This window comes from Schistocerca cancellata, chromosome 5 (assembly GCF_023864275.1).
Source record: "Schistocerca cancellata isolate TAMUIC-IGC-003103 chromosome 5, iqSchCanc2.1, whole genome shotgun sequence".
Lineage (NCBI taxonomy): Eukaryota > Metazoa > Arthropoda > Insecta > Orthoptera > Acrididae > Schistocerca > Schistocerca cancellata.
Genome location: NC_064630.1, coordinates 299709386 through 299726970, shown reverse-complemented (window position 1 = coordinate 299726970; position 17585 = coordinate 299709386). Strand labels below are relative to the sequence as shown.

General features: G+C 40.1%; 1 protein-coding gene across 2 annotated transcripts in view; it reads right to left on the bottom strand.

The window, feature by feature from the left end:
* Positions 1 to 299: 299 nt before the first annotated feature.
* The window catches only part of LOC126187849 (abscission/NoCut checkpoint regulator), a 168710-nt gene continuing 151424 nt past the window's right edge, over positions 300 to 17585 (bottom strand). Inside the window, exons 7-8 of one of the 2 annotated variants that reach the window (XM_049929161.1) lie at positions 14521 to 14598; positions 300 to 716 (exon numbers count right to left, since the gene is read on the bottom strand). In XM_049929161.1, the coding sequence (XP_049785118.1) occupies positions 567 to 716; positions 14521 to 14598 (228 nt within the window). In that variant the 3' untranslated portion in view covers positions 300 to 566. The remainder of the gene's footprint in view (positions 717 to 14520; positions 14599 to 17585) is intronic. The other variant, XM_049929162.1, reaches the window with a different exon arrangement.

Genomic DNA, 17585 nt, shown 5'->3' with positions numbered 1-17585 from the left:
ATAGATGGCCCCTTCTCATCCTGGTATCTGAGTGACCTGTACTCCTTTCCAACCCTGTGTGACATACACATTCCTTTACAAATATTTCTTCATTTGTTATTTCACTTACACCATCTCATTCAGGCTTCCTCCTCATATGTTCTTAAAATTACTTTTAGTTTGGTATCATACATTTCATGTGGAGATCCTGATGCAAAAATCACGTGAATGTTCCCGAGCTTTTGATGTTTACCAAACTTGCTCGTATTCTCCAGGTTTTGGGTGAGAGGAAAACATGAATAATAGGTTTTCCCAGAAAATAATTAACAAATGCTTTCATTTTTTAAATTGGTCAGCAGAGTGGTTCAATCATTTGATAACAACAGGACTCAAAAGTTACTTAAGGCACAGCATACATAATATAACATGCTATTATCCATAAGGCTCATATAATGTTAGTGACTAACTTTTCATTCATATCAATTGGAAAAGCTAAATTACTTCTTTTAAGCAAATGACATGGGTGCATACATAATATCTGCAACAAAAAATCAGATTGCAGCAGTGTAATATGTAACACAAATGGATCACTTGAATGGACTTGTCTTGTGCTCTTTCATGTCCCAGACATCATGGCCTTCTGCATAACATCTATCACAGTAGAGATCACCATTGCAGCCATGACATCTCTTTGTTGCATCTTCATTACAAATAATGCACCAAGGTAATTCTGTATCCTGAAAACAAATCAAAAGTGTTACATTTAATTACTTAGCATCTGACCAGAGTAATGCACAATTTTGAATGCCTGTCACAAATTCCTGGAAATTAGAGGTTCATTTTATTTTTAATTTCCACTATAATATATAAATTATAGGAAATATCGAAGCTTAATATAGTCAGTTTTCATAGGTGTAATGCTAATTTGTGAACTTACGATAAAATCATTTTCATTCTTGTCAAATGCTCCTTGTTCTTAGAGGAGGCCCGGAGGGGGAGGGGAGAAATTTTACTTAACATCAATGTCAAACAACAGCAGAAATCCTCAGATGGAATAATACATAGAATAAAGGAAAGGCAACTGCTCACATAGTTGACTGTTATGTGGCACATAGAACCCTGGGCTCTGTAGTTGTGTATGTGAATGTGTATTTCCAATAAAAAAAGAGGAAAGCTAGTATAAATAGTTTTCCACTGGTTGTTTCTGTGTGACACGTCAGTCAGCTATAGGTGAGTGGTTGCCCTTCCTCTATTTTATAATGCCAATATTAACACAGATAAGTGTCTATGCCAAGGCCTTGGTGAAGTAATCTCCAATGTATGACCAAGGAATTTAACAAAAACACAGAAAACTTAAATCAGTTTAATTAGTCTATATATAATGAACACCTCATAAACCATGTTTTACAGATTTTTCATTATTATGACCTCTTGATTGGTGATACTCAATTTTAAGAAATCGAATGATAGTAGTTGTTCGACATGCTTGAATAACTGATAATCTATTCTGCTTCACTCTCAATCAGCCTTGATCCCAAATTCCTCTTCTTTTCTTCTACTTGTCACTCGTCACTCATTCTACTGTTCCTTGTCACTCTAAATCTTCAGCATCTCAGTTTTCCCCTCTTATTTCATTTAGCTTTGCATATTAGTTAGGAAACACATGATCTAAGGGTGTTGAAAGACGCATATCTCCTTTATGAGCTACAGAGCAACTGATGTTCTAGGTAACTCAAACTGGCATCCCGCTGATGCATGTTACTCATGACTTTCTGCCTCAACAATAAGAGTCACTGAGTGCTAGAGGCAATACATTTGTCACATTACCCCCACTCCTCACTTAAAACTATAGTAAATAATAGATTTAAAGATACATGCTAGAGATTTTTGTTACCTTAAGCTGCTTTTACACCTTTGCATCTTGTTTTTGGTCGCCAAGTGCATGTGCTTGTCCCACATGTAAGTACAGCCAAATGTGTAGGTGAACACCTCTTTCTTACCATGTGGGCATGTGAGATTCCAGTCACATATAGAGAGAGGCCTGGCTTGTGTATAGGGAACTGTCTTCTGGAAAGATGGCTGATATTTTTGTAGATCGTTTGGAATGTAGATATTTTAGAAATTTCCATGTGTTAAAGAAAAAGATGTATTACAAATGTTACATGGATGGTTTTCTATTCCTGACAGAGAGTAATAATACAGATATCGAAGCATTGTCACTGTTTATAGGTAATAAGTACTCATAAATGGAATTTAACCGAATTGGAAGAGGGAGGTTCTTTTAATTATTTCGCTTACTTTATCATAGGGGTCAGGAAGAAGCACAAATTTGTGATTTATATTGGAAGCCCACATATACTGGCACAGTTGTTAATGCAAATTCAAGCCATGTGTCAAGATACAAGGGGGGCTTCTTCACATCTATTATTTGTCAGGTGCTTTATTTACCTTCAGACGACGAAGACATACAAAATGAACTGATACCTTACAACAAGCAGCAGTAGCTAATGGGTACTCCACAAAAGTTGTAATGTGCCCTTGTAATAGAAATAAGTTAAAAAGAAAACGAAAGAAACAAAGAGAGAAATGAAAAATATAGACTTAGTCGATGGATAGTAGCAAAAGCAGAGTTAAGGTTTGAACTGTACCCATAACATTTCATCGAAAAATGTAACAGCAAATTCTAAAATGGTTTAGACAGTCCCGTATCAGGAGTGGCTTCCATGTAGCAACAGATTAAGGTTGAGAATTATACATGACATAAAAAAGAAAAACAAATTTTTCAGGGTCAGAGGTATATAGGATTTTCTGTAACTAGTGTGACCATTATCATGTAGGCCAAACTGATAGATCATATAATTTGAGTCTTAAGGAACACTTACGACTACAAAATGGGTCCAAACTGACCAAATATTTGTCCAATACTGGACATCAACTGGATGACAGAGAAAACAGTATGCAGTTCTCCGCAATGTTCCAAAAGGGTGTACACTTCACCTGCTAGAAGTTGTAGAGGTCTTTAATCTGAGAAAAATTAGCCCAGTGGAATACTTAATGAACAATTGATTTAGCACCTGAAGCAGGAGCAGCCAAAATTTCAGCTCATGAGTCGTGCCCAGGCACAAATGCCAAAGCACTCAGCCTTACTTCAAATTTACCCCGCCACCATGCCAACTGCCTGAGTGCAAGGAGGGGAAAATTGCGAACACATTGCATTTATATGGCAATGCAGTAACACTGTGTACTATTCTGTTTTACATTTCACATTGAAATATATGTGGATACTGAAAGGGTAATACAGTGCCTAAAGGAAGATCAAAATCTAATGGCCACGGGGGCTGGGAAGCAGTTTTAGGGGAAGGAGTAGAAGAAAAGATTAGTGGAGAATATGGGCCTGGCACAAGGAATGAGAGGAAAAGACAGCTCTGTAATAAATCTTAGCTAGTAATAGCAAATAATCTATTCAAGAATCACAAGAGGAGGAGGTATACTTACAAAAGGCCATGCAATACAGGAAGATTTCAGTTAGATTACATCATGGTCAGACAGAGATTCTGAAATCAAATACTGTATTGTAAGGTATACCCAGGAGCAGATATAGACTCAGATAACAATGTAATAGTGATGAAGAGTAGGCTAAAGTTGAAGACATTAGTCAGGAAGAATCAATACGTAAAGAAGTGGGATACAGAAGTACTAAGGAATGATGAGATACACTTTAAGTTCTCTAAGGTTCAAAACAACAAGGCTACACCACTGTGTTTTGAACCACAGGGATTACCTAGCAGGACTCCATCAGCTGTCAGATACACCTATAACCCTTGCCACAGGGACCCTACTCCAGAAATCCAGAAGGAACTCCAGTCACTCCTTACGACCATCCCAGAACCTCTCCCCAGAATCCATCTCTCTGCTCATCCCTACCACTCCCCGCACTCCTACCTTCTACATGCTTCCTAAAGTCCATAAACCCAACCACCCAGGATGTCCCATTGTGGCCAGTTACTGTGCCTCCACTAAGAGACTCTCTGCTCTCATAGACCAAGACCTTCAATCTATTACCTGGAACCTACCCTCCTACATAAAAGACACCAACCATTTCCTCCACTGACTCTCCACAGTTCCTGTTCCTTTATCATATGGTGCCCTGCTCATGACTGTTGATGCCACCTATCTTTACACTTAATATCCCTAATGCCCATGGCCTTACCACCTTCGAACACTACCTTTCCCAATGCCAAATGGATTCCAAACCAACAACCCTCCTCACCACGACCAACTATACCCTCACTCACAATTACTTCTCCTTTGAAGGCATTACCTACAAACAAATCCAAGGTACGGCATTGGGCACCTGCATGGTACCGTCCTATGCCAACCTATTCATGGGCCTTCTAGAGGAGTCCTTCCTAAATAGCCCGAATCCTAACCCCCCCACCCCCCACCTGGTTCACATTCACTGATGACATCTTTGCGAGCTGAATCAAGGGTTAGGATACCTTACCCACATTCCTCCAGAACATCAACAACTTCTCTAACATTTGCTTCACTTGGTCCTATTCAACCCAGGAAGCCACCTTCACAGATGTTAACCTCCACCTCAAACATGGTTACATCAGTACCTCTGTCCATATCAGACCTACTAACCACCAGTAATACCCCAACTTCAACAGCTGCCACCCGTTCCATACAGCTGCCACCCGTTCCATACAGCCTAGTCATCCATGGTTGTCACACCTGCAATGACGAGTGGACCATCTCAAAATATGCCGAGGGTCTCACTGAAGCCTTCACAGACCGTGGTTATCCTCCCAACCTTGTACAAAAGCAAATCTCCTGTGCCTTATCTTTCCAGTCTCCCAACACCTGCCAAAGTCCCATTGTCCGGCCACAGAGGAGCGAGGAATTCCCATCGTAACTCTGTACTACCCAGGACTGGAGCAACTTAATTACATTTTCCGCTGTGGTTTTGACTCTCTCTCATCGTGCCACGAAATGATAAATGTCCTGCCCACTATCCTTCCCAACACAACCCCTGCTCTCAAACACTTACCTCATGGCTCGTATTCCTGTAATAGACCTAGATGCAAGATCTGTCCCATACATGCTCCCAACATCACCTATCCCATCAAAGGCAGGGCTACCTATGAAACCAGTCATGTGATCTACAAACTAAGATACAAACACTGTGCTGCATTCTATGTGGGCATGAGAACCAAAAAGTTGTCTGCTATTGCTGAGCATGCTGCCAAACATGACATCCTTCATGTCAATGACTGCTTCACAGCCTGTGCCATATGGATCCTTTCTACCAACACCAGATTTTCTGAATTGCGCAAGTGGGAACTTTGCCTGCAATATATCCTACATTCCTGTACCCTCCTGGCCTCAACCTTCATTAGTCATTGTCCTCATCTATCCAGCCCATTCTAGCACTACACAGCCCTGATTCCACCATCGCACCCAGTCCTTTTACTTCTCTCCTTTTCCGCTAACCCTCCCTTCTTTCCCCACCTCTCCCCTGCCCTCCTTGTAACCTCCCAACTGCACATAGCTGCCCTACCCTCTCTCCACTTCATCCCTTTGTGCTCCCCAGCAGCACTTCACTGTGCGCCACCCCCTACACTACTATCCCTCCCCCTCCCCATCCCAGCCTCCTCATTACACTCACCCAGTCGCCATTCCCATCATGCACCGGTGCTGCTGCTAGCAGTGTGGCTTCAGTTGCCTGAGACTGTAGTTGTGTGTGTGTGTGTGTGTGTGTGTGTGTGTGGTCTGTTTTTGATGAATGCCTATCTGAGAGTCAGGATCTCCGCTATGTGGGGAGTACCAACTTTCCTTTTCATGTTATGCTTCACCTAGATGAGACCTTAATCTATATTATCTATCATGTTTTATTCTGTATTGCTTCTTTTCCCTACAACAGGAAACATATATTTTTTTTAAATGAATCCAAGAATATAAAAAATATTCATGTCATGGGCTTACAATGAGAATACATTATGCACTAAAGAAGAATTTTTGATTCTGTTTTCATGTTATATTAAACTTATTACTTAGGCTGGTATTAGTTCACTAATTGTTTTAAATAATGCAGTGTTACATTTTTACAATGTTTTTCATAATACTCATTAAATAAGGTCTGCTCTTCATACTTTTATATTACAGTGTGCTAATATTTTGGTGACTACACTTTTAATAAAGTTTTTTTATTTTGTTATCAGTCTTCTGACTGCTTTGATGCAGCCCACCATAAAATTATCTCCTACGCCAACCAGTTTGTCTAAAAGAAGGAATTACACCCTATGTGGTAACCCGCTGCTACCACAGCACCGCTGTTACCACAGCAATTGCCATCTGTCAGAAGTCAAAAGGACGTGAGGTGCTGGAAGGTAACTTGTCTTTGGATCTGTCGATGCCAGCAAAGCTAAGGAGACAGCACCCTCATATGCTACAGGCAGCTGCACCTCTTATGTAGCATGCGCAGCCACTGTCCTCTGCCACCATGCGGAGACAACCATGATTTGGCTATTTAATCCCAGAGCTGAGAACACTCTTCCGTATTTTGTAATGTTGTGTGAGACTGATCATTACATACTGCTCATAGATCTTGCATTGTTTTCTTGGAACCAACCTAGCTAAGTATGTGGGGGTGTGGTGGTTTATGCATTATGTGATTGCCTGTTTACTGATGTTCTGAATTTTGTGGGAGCATGCTGTCATGCTGGACAAGATGTTCATGGGCCTATAATAATAAGCCTCAGGCCTTACTGGCCTACCCTTTGCCATTCCCTGCCAATGATGCCACTGCTGCTGAAGATGGACTCTCATGAAAAACACTTTGGCAACACTCTGCAGTCTTCACGATGAGAGATTCTGGCTCTATTAATACTCTTTTCCTGCTGTAGATTTTCCCACAAATGTATCGCTTCCTAGGGAAGTTAGCTCTCCTTCAGGATTCTGCACCTTTATCTTTTGATGAAATGTGCTGTTTGCTCAATTGTTATTACTGCAACAATATGCATGTGATTTCCATGAGAATGAAGTTTCATTAGTGCAGAAAGCCATCTCACCAATCCAGTTGTACCTGGGTGGTGGGACTGTATGGGTTAAGTCAGAAGTGGCATTTTGTTACTGTTAAATCTCTGGAATCTTATGCAGATACTACGAGGTGAGACGCCATTATATGGGCAGCCCTCAATAAGGAAGATCATTGGCGAGCACTGCAATTCGAGGATCTATCTTTAGCAGAAGTACTCAAGATTTTCAAGTTTCTCAAGCCACTGATCATCACTTTAGATTCACGGGCTAACATACACGTGCACAATTCAGACATCAACAGACAGTCACGTTCTAGCACATACTCAGAAGCAGAGGTCTTGACGGTACAGCAGACTAGGCCACCCTGTTTCCACAAACATGGCCATGGTAGAAAATTTTCCAGAAGTCCCTGCCCTCCTCGTTTTATTAAACATGACTGCCTGGCTTGTCCACAGTATTGGATAATAAGCTATCTTTATCATAAGACAGGTCATATCGCAACTGTCTGCCTAACTCAGTCCACTTTATCATTGCCAATCGCATCTCAACCTATGGACATTAACTTTGTTAATTGTGTGTGTGATGACATTGTTACTGTCTCAAACCAACTTTTGATGGATGTGTGTCTTAATGGGATTCCCATGTGCCTTCAGATGGATACAAGTGCAACAACCTCATTACTGAATTCCAATATTTACTTGCACCTTTCGTTCACCCCCACTGTCGGCTACAACCAGTTTACTGCGGTAATGACATACAAAGCACCAGTGGCATCTTTGGTTGTAGACAGTGCCTTTACAAAAAATCTGTTTGGCTAAAGACCATTTGTCCCTGTTTTTTTCCAGGCTTAGGCAACACCATGGACTACATCAGGCACATTGAAAGTAAAGCCTGAACTGCGCCCCGTTTTTTCCATGATCAACCTGTTCCATTTACACTTTACGGTTAAGTTAAGCAAGAATAAGACAGATTGGCAGTCCTTGGCATGGTAGAACCCATTTCATCCAGTAAATGGACTACATCTCGAGTGATTATGAAGAAACCAATGGGCAAATTCTGTCTTTGAGGGTGACTTCAACATGACAGTTAATACCCTGTCTGTAGTTGATACGTAACCCATTCCGCACCTAAACTCAATTTGTTTGAAGCAAGTGTGCCCGCATGATGGTTTGTAGGGGGGAGGAGGTTAACCCTGGGGCTATGGAGTATTTTTAATATTTTGGAAGACAAATGGCAACTTTTAAGTAGCCAGAAATAAGTTCCCTTTCTGATTTATTAAAAACTTGTCTAATACTGACTTTTAAATCATTTTCTTGAAAGAAAACACCTGACTACATTGTACATTTTCCTTTTGAAAGCTATGGGAGGCCATGGCTCCACCTTGCTGGAGATATGGATGCCCTTAGTTGGAAGCCTATCTCCAGCTACAACTTGATGACAACTGACACCAACTTTTTGTCTTGAACATGTGGGTTGGCCTCTGCTAACACAAACGCTTGGTTTTTAACATGGCAAGTGCACATGCTGTTTTTCAACATTACTTGGAACAGCTTACTCAACAGACTCCATGTTGTACAAATTACCTCCACAACACTGTCATTTCTGATGCTACTACTGTGGGATGCAACATACAGAAGTCAGAGTTCTTGAATACTTGGGTACATAATCTCTCATCAGCAGATCCAGCCAACTGACAGTCACAGTGTGGGTATTGTGGACTTTCTGCAGCCATCTAATGCATGCAGAGGAACTACAGGCATTTTATAGGAGTCCAGTCCCAGACTCCTAAATTCGTCAGGAGAGACCCATGTGGGAGGCAGTGTTGGGGACATAGTTACACTCAAGAGTGCCAAGAAGACATCATTGGCAATAATATATTTATTAGGCAGTAATACAGGACTGTCTTCCAAAGTGCCACGTCACAACCAAGCCAGCAGAAGGCAGACATGTACTCGACTCACAGTATTGCCAGTGCAGCAAAGCATTAGGTGGTGGCTGTTAAGTAAATCACGAGGCAGCCGTCAACCCCCAGATTCTGGTGGTTTCCAGCTCGTCATCTCAATCACCGAAAAGCACTTGCTGGTATTGAAGATTTGCACTCAGGAATCAGGCACCAGGTCCACCTGAAGTACTCCCTTCCAAGAAATGGCTCTGAGCCCCCATTTACGGGACAAGAACCAGCGGCATGGTGTCTGCAACAGGAACGGGATTAACATCTGCAGTTGCAGTGCTACGTGGTGAAACAACACTCTGGTAGGCGGTTTGCGGGTTTAAGTCACCTTGGGGTATGACCATGTGGTGCATTTGACCTGCGGTCATCATACGGTGGCACTGGCAGCAGTCCACATACGCAGAAGTGTGTTGGTGCATGTCGGAGTACGGTGCAGCGAGTAAGTGTGCAGACGTTTTCAGACATGCTAATGGTGACTGTGTGTTGAAAATGACTCAAAGAACACATATTGATGACGTTATGAGGGGTAGAATACTACAGCAACTGCAGGCTGGTCAAACACAGCAGGTCGTAGCACGGGCCCGACGTATGTCACAAAGTGTGATCTCACAATTACGGCAACGATGCCAGCAGACAGGGAACATGTCCAGGCGCTACATTATGGGACGTCCACAGTGTACAACACCACAAGAAGACCGATATCTCAACATCAATGCCCCCAAATGGCTACAGAGTAGCAGGGAGCTTTGCTCAGGACCTTACCAGAGCCATTGAGACAGCTCTCTCTGGATACACACTCGCACAGATGACTGAACAGACATGGTGCATTCCACTGACCCCTGGTCAGCCTGTAAAGTCTGGTGTCAAGAACACAGTACATGGTCCTTGGAACAGTCAGCCCAGGTTATGTTCACGGACGAGTCCAGGTATAGTCTGAACAGTGATTCTCACCGGGTTTTCATCTGGCGTGAGCCAGGAACCAGATACCAACCCCTTAATGTCCTTGAAAGGGATCTGTATGGAGGTCGTGGTTTGATGGTGTGGGGGTGGAATTATGATTGGTGCATGTACACCCCTGCATGTCTTTGACAGAGGAACTGTAACAGGTCAGGTGTATCAGGACGTCATTTTGCACCAGTATGTCCACCTTCCTCCCGATGGATGATAACGCACTGCCCCACTGAGCTGCCATCGTGGAGGAGTACCCTGAAACAGAAGATATCAGGCAAATGGAGTAGCCTGCCTGTTCTCCAGACCTAAACCCCATACAGCACGTCTGGGATGCTCTCAGTCGATGTATCGCTGCATGTCTTCAAAACCCTAGGACACTTCAGGAGCTCTGACAGGCACTGGTACAAGAATGGGAGTCTATACCCCAGTAGCTGCTCGACCACCTGATCCAGAGTATGCCAACCCATTGTGTGGCCTGTGTGCATGGTGATCATATCCCATATAGATGTCGGGGTTCATGTGCAGGAAACAGTGGCATTTTGTAGCACATGTGTTTCGGGACAGTTTTCTCAACTTATCACCAATACTGTGGACTTACAGATCTGTGTCACGTGTGTTCCCTGTGTGCCTATGCTAGTAGTGCCAGTTTTGTCTAGTGCCACATTGTGTGGCACCACATTTTTTAATTATCCTTAATTTATGAGCATGTGGGCAAAAATTCCTGGAACTATTGAAACATTTAAGAATAAGTTTGCAAGCAAGTTTTTGAATGGGGAAGCACTACTATTATAAGCAAATCAAACTGCATGTGCAGAACTTGCTGTGAAGTTTAGAAAATTTTGGTCTGAGTCAGACGGGCAAGAATAAAAAGTGATTTTTAAATGGGCCAAACTATAGAGAGGTAAGAGGTAGCAACAAAGAAATGTGAAAAAAAAATTGAGAATATTAGTATCTGTATGTAAGGTGGAATCAAAACTACAATAAGGGAAATTAAGGAAGAAGAAGTGCTAGTAATTATGGGAGAGGTGGGGGCGGTGGTGTTTGAAGGGATTTTAACTGAAATGAAAGAGAGAGAAATAGAAACAGACAATTTGATCGTGGGAAGGGAGTAATAGATTAAAAGATAATAGGAGACCAGATAACGGAGGAAATACTTGGAGAATAGACTGTAATTTTGACGAAAAGTTTTGGAAAGTAATAATGATAGTGTAAAAGATAATAACAATTACAGTTATGAGTATAATGAAGAATTTGAAGGAAAGAAGTTTTGAGTTTAACATCCTGTCAGCAATGCAGTCATTAGAGACAGAGCATAAGTTCGTATTATACAAGGATGCATGTCTGGTCATTTGATAGTGCACAAATGCATGCATATTTTAATACTTAATTGTGCATGGGATTACTCGCTTTAGTTATTATACAAGACCGTAAACAGATTTTAGACCAAAGGAGGCAAACAAAACAAACTTGGCTTCTGGTAATGTTACTGATGAAAGGTCATTGATATACACAAGAAAAAGTAAGGGCCCTAAAATGGAACCTTGTGGGACCAACATGTAATTAGTTCCAAGTTGGATGATGCCTGATAGCTTGATACATGTCTCTTTCCTAATAACACCCTTTGTTTCCTGCCCGAGATATAAGATTTGGACCATTTTGCAGCATTTCCTGTTACACTATAATATTCCAATTTACTTAAAAGGATATTGTGATTTACAAAGTCAAATGCCTTTGACAGATCACAAAATATACCAGTTGCCTGCAATTTTTTGTCTAATGAATTAAGCACATTTTCACTGTAAGTGTAGATAGCCTTCTCAATATCAGAACCCTTTAGAAATCCGAATTGTGACTTTGACAGTATGTTATTTGAGATAAGATGGTTATAAAGCCGACTGTACATTACTTTTTCTTTATCTCCCTTCTTAAACAGTGGCTTAACTTCAGCATATTTCAACCATTTAGGAAATATTCCACTGATAAATGACTGGTTACACAGATAGCTTAATGTTACTTAACTCAGAATCACATTTTTTAATTAACTTTGTTGATATTTCATCATACCCACTAGATGTTTTTGATTTTAAAGATTTTATGATGGATATTATTTCTGCTGGGGTACTGAGGTTCAAATTCATATTATGGAAGTTATTTGTTCACTAATTTTCTAGCAGTAAGAACACAAGCGAATTAATGAGACACCTGTATTAAATAGTGTTAGCAACCTTGGTAAAATTGAGGAACGTATTGAAAATTCGAGTCTCCACTGGCTGCATTCTCATCTTTGCCTAGATATGCAGAGTACTTCTGCATGTTGCTAGGGGGAGTGAGTGGACAAAGTACTGGTAGGTGCAGAGTCAGTTGAACTGGGCTGCTTCGGTAGTGTAACTTCTAAGGCTATTTGTCGTTGAAGTATTTTTATGTTATATTTGTTATATTGTACAACTTTGTTCAGCTCTATGGTTGGAACACTGCAATTTGTTGGTTTATTGGAGGTGGTGTGCTCTTGCCTTCCTCTGACCTTTGTATAAACTTAGTTACAGGAGGCCTATCGTTTAATATGTACTCTGTAACACGGTTTAACTTAACTTGTCTTTTTTCCATTGTTAGAGGTGAAAGAAGTGATACATGGCAGAAAAAAAGATTTGGCACCAAGGGTGTTTGAACCCGAAACCTTAAGCTTCATATGCCTTCAGTTGTGTATGCTGGAACTTATCTACTTAGCTATGAAGACATACTGTTCCACAATGCGCTGAGCCACAATGCTCGTTACATTGTTTATAAAGAACACAGTTAGTGTTTTAGAAATAAAAAGAGAAACTGCAGTGGTATTCTATGTTACTCATTGGGTTACAAATAATAAATAATAAATAAGTATTTGTATCCACAAAGAGTACTTACCCCTTTATCTGTGAATAATTTATTCATGAATAAATTTTTTCAAATTATCTAATGTAATTGACTTTAGAAAATGTCATATTTAATACACTTTTGCCACAAATACAAGTTGTGATACTGATAAAATTTCAAGTGACTGAAATGTATCAGGACCAAGATGTCCTACCATACCCCAAATTAAAGATTTAACATAAGACCTAGCACAGAAAACTGCACTGTCACTATGACCCTGCAGGTGGCCAACATGGATTTGCAAAGGTGGTTCACTTACTTCTAGCACTGGTTGAAACTTTTTCTTGCAATCAACATATGACTGTGTCTTTGATATGAGTGGACAACAAATACACATGATATCAAACTCCATGATATTACGTTTTATGAATGGTCATAAATTGTGAGGCATTTCATATACACTCTTAAGAAAGCAAATTGAAAGTGAGCATCATAACTGTTACTAGTCTTGTACATTAGCAGAAACTGTTGGATATATATGCCTTCGAAGCGTCAAATGCCCAAAATTTACTGGAAATGCTGGTGTAATTACTAGTGGTATTGATACTGCTGACGGAATATAGGTTCACTTTGCTGTTTCTGTAAAATCTTTAACTGTCCCTGAATTTGCTGTTGCTTATGCTGTGGCATCATCTGTTGCTGCCACAAGTAAATAAACTTTGCATCTATGATGCATTAATACAATGCAAGGTTTTAAGTTACTTGTCGTCATGGCCCAACACTAATCAAGCAAGTCACTGCCATAAACCACATATTGTGTTTAAATCAAGATTTGATGCTAAGTTAATGGCTGAAAATGCATTCAAGACATATAGTCATGACTGCAAGTAATGAGAGCTCATATCAGTATCAATGAACAAGCCAGAATCCTCTTAAACAAATATAAACTATCGTAGATAGTTGCAAATCAAAGTCCAGGTCCAGAAAGGGAGATACCAGTTATATTTAGATATCAGCATTTTAAAAAAAGTTTCACAAATTTCACTGTCAATCTACCTGTCAGGAGGTATTTATTTTCTGTGACAGCCCGACAGTCATTCCCATGTGACATTTTTGCTATAACCTTTTGATTCTCTGCAGCCAAGAATGGACCTCTTCTATAATTTCCTGTCACTTTCATATTTTCTGCTGGGTTATCAGTGCATATGCATCTACCTCTAGCAATTCTACAGAACAAAGGTATCTTATAGTGTAACAATGTATACAATTCATAAATATCTTTGATTTATACCTTTGGCTAATGTTGATGAAACATGACTAAATTCTTCAAAAGGAATACTATAACATTGTTTTAACTTTTAGTCCATTTCCAACCACCACTTTTTGCACTTTCTTTGTTGCTCTCATCATTTGAATAATGGCCAGTCTTGTAAACATATAAAGTAATATCCCTACAATCATCTGAAATATGACTAAATTCAGAATCTTAGTGTATGGCATTGTTTATGAAACTTCTAATTGCCTCTAAATCAAAGATGGTATTCCACTCAAAGCCATTTTGCAACTGAACAACTTCACATTCAGACAACTCTATAACTCCACACAGAAAACATACAGTAGAAAACAATATTCTTGAACTATGTGCCAATGTAAATGCCAGATTCATCTGTTATACATCACCACATTGAGTCGTAGATATTCTACAAATATTTCATTCCTATAGCTTTTATGTTTGCTTGAATACAAACCATATCTTCTGCAAACTGCGTGTTCCGAGTCCCTGTTTCTGATGATTCCACTGATGGCAGAGACACTTCGTCCACTGCCTGTATAAAGAACACAGAAACTCATTTCAGTCTCACACTTTGGAGTTCATTAACATTTTTCTCTCACCAAAATTTGTTAACCTTTAAAGAACACAGGACATAAAATGGATACTAATGCATGTCAGCTTCTCACAGGTTGTTATGAAAATCTCAAAATATTCTAACTTACTGTAACTATTCTACAGCACATTGAAGATCCAGGTGAATGCATTTATGTAATTGGTTATTGTTTATTCCACGAAAAGCATTTTCTTGGCACTAGAGAAATTGGGTAGAAATGTCACTATACACCCAACTCTGCAACCATGAGCACTGTGAATAACACATGCTTTATTTTAATGCCATAACTGGTTTTGGGCTATCACACCCATCTTCAGACAGCTGATGTTCTGATTACAATGATGATTTCCACATTACTTTCCTGGGCTGTTCACACAAATTAAACACAACATGGACCTCCAACAGTCAGAAATATGAATAAGACTATCCTCACTTCAATAGAAAACCACCTGCACTACATAACATCCTAACAACTATTGTAGAAGAGTAGGAACAGAGACCAAATCCAACACACTAACAGAAACTCAGAGTAACTGAATAACAAACATTTTTAAGAATGAAATCTTCACTCTGCAGCAGAGTGTGCGCTGGTATGAAACTTTCTGGCAGATTAAAACTGTGTGCCGGACCGAGACTCGAACTCTGGACCAAGCTTGGGTAGCTCAGTTGGTAGAGCACTTGCCCGCGGAAGGCAAAGGTCCCGAGTTCGAGTCTCGGTCCGGCACAGAGTTTTAAATATTTTTAATTTTATAATTTCCTAAAACATGCTATCATTATAACTTGTTTATATAGTTATATTAATCTTGCATTTCTTTTTTCCGTGCCCTAATTAGCTTTGTACCTGTATCACATCAAAAATGATGCACAACAGTGCAAATGTCGACAGTATGCACTGTGTGTCTTGTTTTCATTCATTCGCAGTATCTGCTGATGACAACAGTAATGCCCTCTCAGCCTGCCCTGAAGTTTATGTGCAGTACTGTTCGATTTTGTCTAGGTTTTGGCTTTCCAGCTGTGTTGGTTGTGCATTAACAGTGATACACAGCAGTGCTATGGATATGTTTACTGATGAAGAGTTGGCCAATATGCACCTAATATGCAGTGGAACATCTGCACCATTATGCTGTGCTGAGCAGTTCCCGCACCAATGGCCGCCACATCACAGTACTTTTGCATCTGCACATAGGTACCTGCAAGAAACTTGCATCTTCCATGTCAGAATGAAAGATACTGGCTGTATAATATATGCTAGAACATCTGATATGGAAGAGTATGTCTTACACACAATTTGTTGAATATATTCTAGCCTCCGTCTTCCTTTGTACTACCACATAAATTATTCCCTGACTTCTTAACAAACATTCTAACATCCTGCTCCACTTCAAAATCTCTTCTTTTTCAGTTTTCCAATGGTACTGGGAAGGAAGAGATTTTGAAGTGGAGCCCTTCAATACATTGCTGCACTCCAGACATACTTTCTTCGATATTTATTCTTCAAATTAGGGCCTTTGTTTGGTACTAATAATTCTTTTAGTGAGGGACATTCCCTTTTCCTGTGCTCATCTGCTTATTAGACCCTCCTTGCTTCATGTATCATGATTACTTTGCTTCCCACACAGCTGAAATTCTTCACTTTTTTTTCCAATGTGGCCCGAGTTTCGATGTTAAGCTTTTTGCTGATCTCATTTCCGCTACTTCTCTTTACTTTTCTCTTTCTTTGCTTTGCTCTCAGTCCATATCGTGTGGTCATTAGACTATTTATTCCACTCACCAGGTCGTGTAACTCATTTTCACTATCAATGAAGACGCCAATGTCATCAGTGAATCTTATTGTTAACATCCTTTGAACCTGAATTTTAATCCCACTAATGAACCTTTCTGTAATTATTTTTTTAGTGCGCAAGTTGAGCAGTAGGACATAAAGACTGGGTCCCTGTCCAAAGCCCTTTTTATTTTGTGCACATGGCGCTTAGTCTTCCAGTCTTATTCCCCCACCCCCGCCGAGTTGTTTCTCATGCATGTTGTACAATCCCCATCTTTCCCTGTCATCATCAAGTACTTTATATTGGATGACAAATCTTATGAAGATATTTTGATTTTTCTTAAGTGTTGCCTTCATTATGAAGCTCAGTACTGTCTTTACTTTTCTTACATCTACACTTCTCAAGCCACGTTATGATGTGTAACAGAAGGTCCTTTGGGTGTTCTACTGTTACTTTCCTCCTTTCCTGTTACCGTCTGCGGGAAGAGTGATCATTGGGAAGCTTCGATGTGAGCTGTAATTTTACCTCCATGGTCTTCTTACAAGATATTTCTAGGAGGAAGCAGATTCTGATTCACTCTTCTAGGAATATATGCTCCTAGAATTTGAACAGTACACCACATCATCACAATACACAATGCATCTCTTAAAAAACAATATAGGAATTGTGGGTCCACCTTGATGCACAACACTTTTGATATTTATTTATTCCCCAAACTAGTTTCAGCACTGAATATCACTATCATCAGTGGAGTCTTTAGAACGAAACCGTGCAGAAATAGCATAGTTATAAAACATTGTAAAACATTATTGCATGTATAATGTTTGTTCCAAGATAAAATTAATGCCTCTCTTGTAGTACCTGCCACTGGAGCTGGTTCAGAATCCCCTTGACACTTTTGTGCTTACTAAATGAGCCTGTGATGAAAGATGCTGTTGTTCTTTGCATCCTCCTCTATTTATTCTATCAACCCTACCAGGTATGGATCTGGCAGTATTCAACTATTAGCGAAATGAGGTTTTTGTAAGCTACCTCCTTCATGGGCAGACTACACTTGCTGTGAACTTTTCCAATGAATTTCAGTCTGGCAACTGCCTAACATGTGATTAGTATTATGTGGATGCTCCGTTTAAATTGAATTGGTGATTGGTGAATGGAACTAAC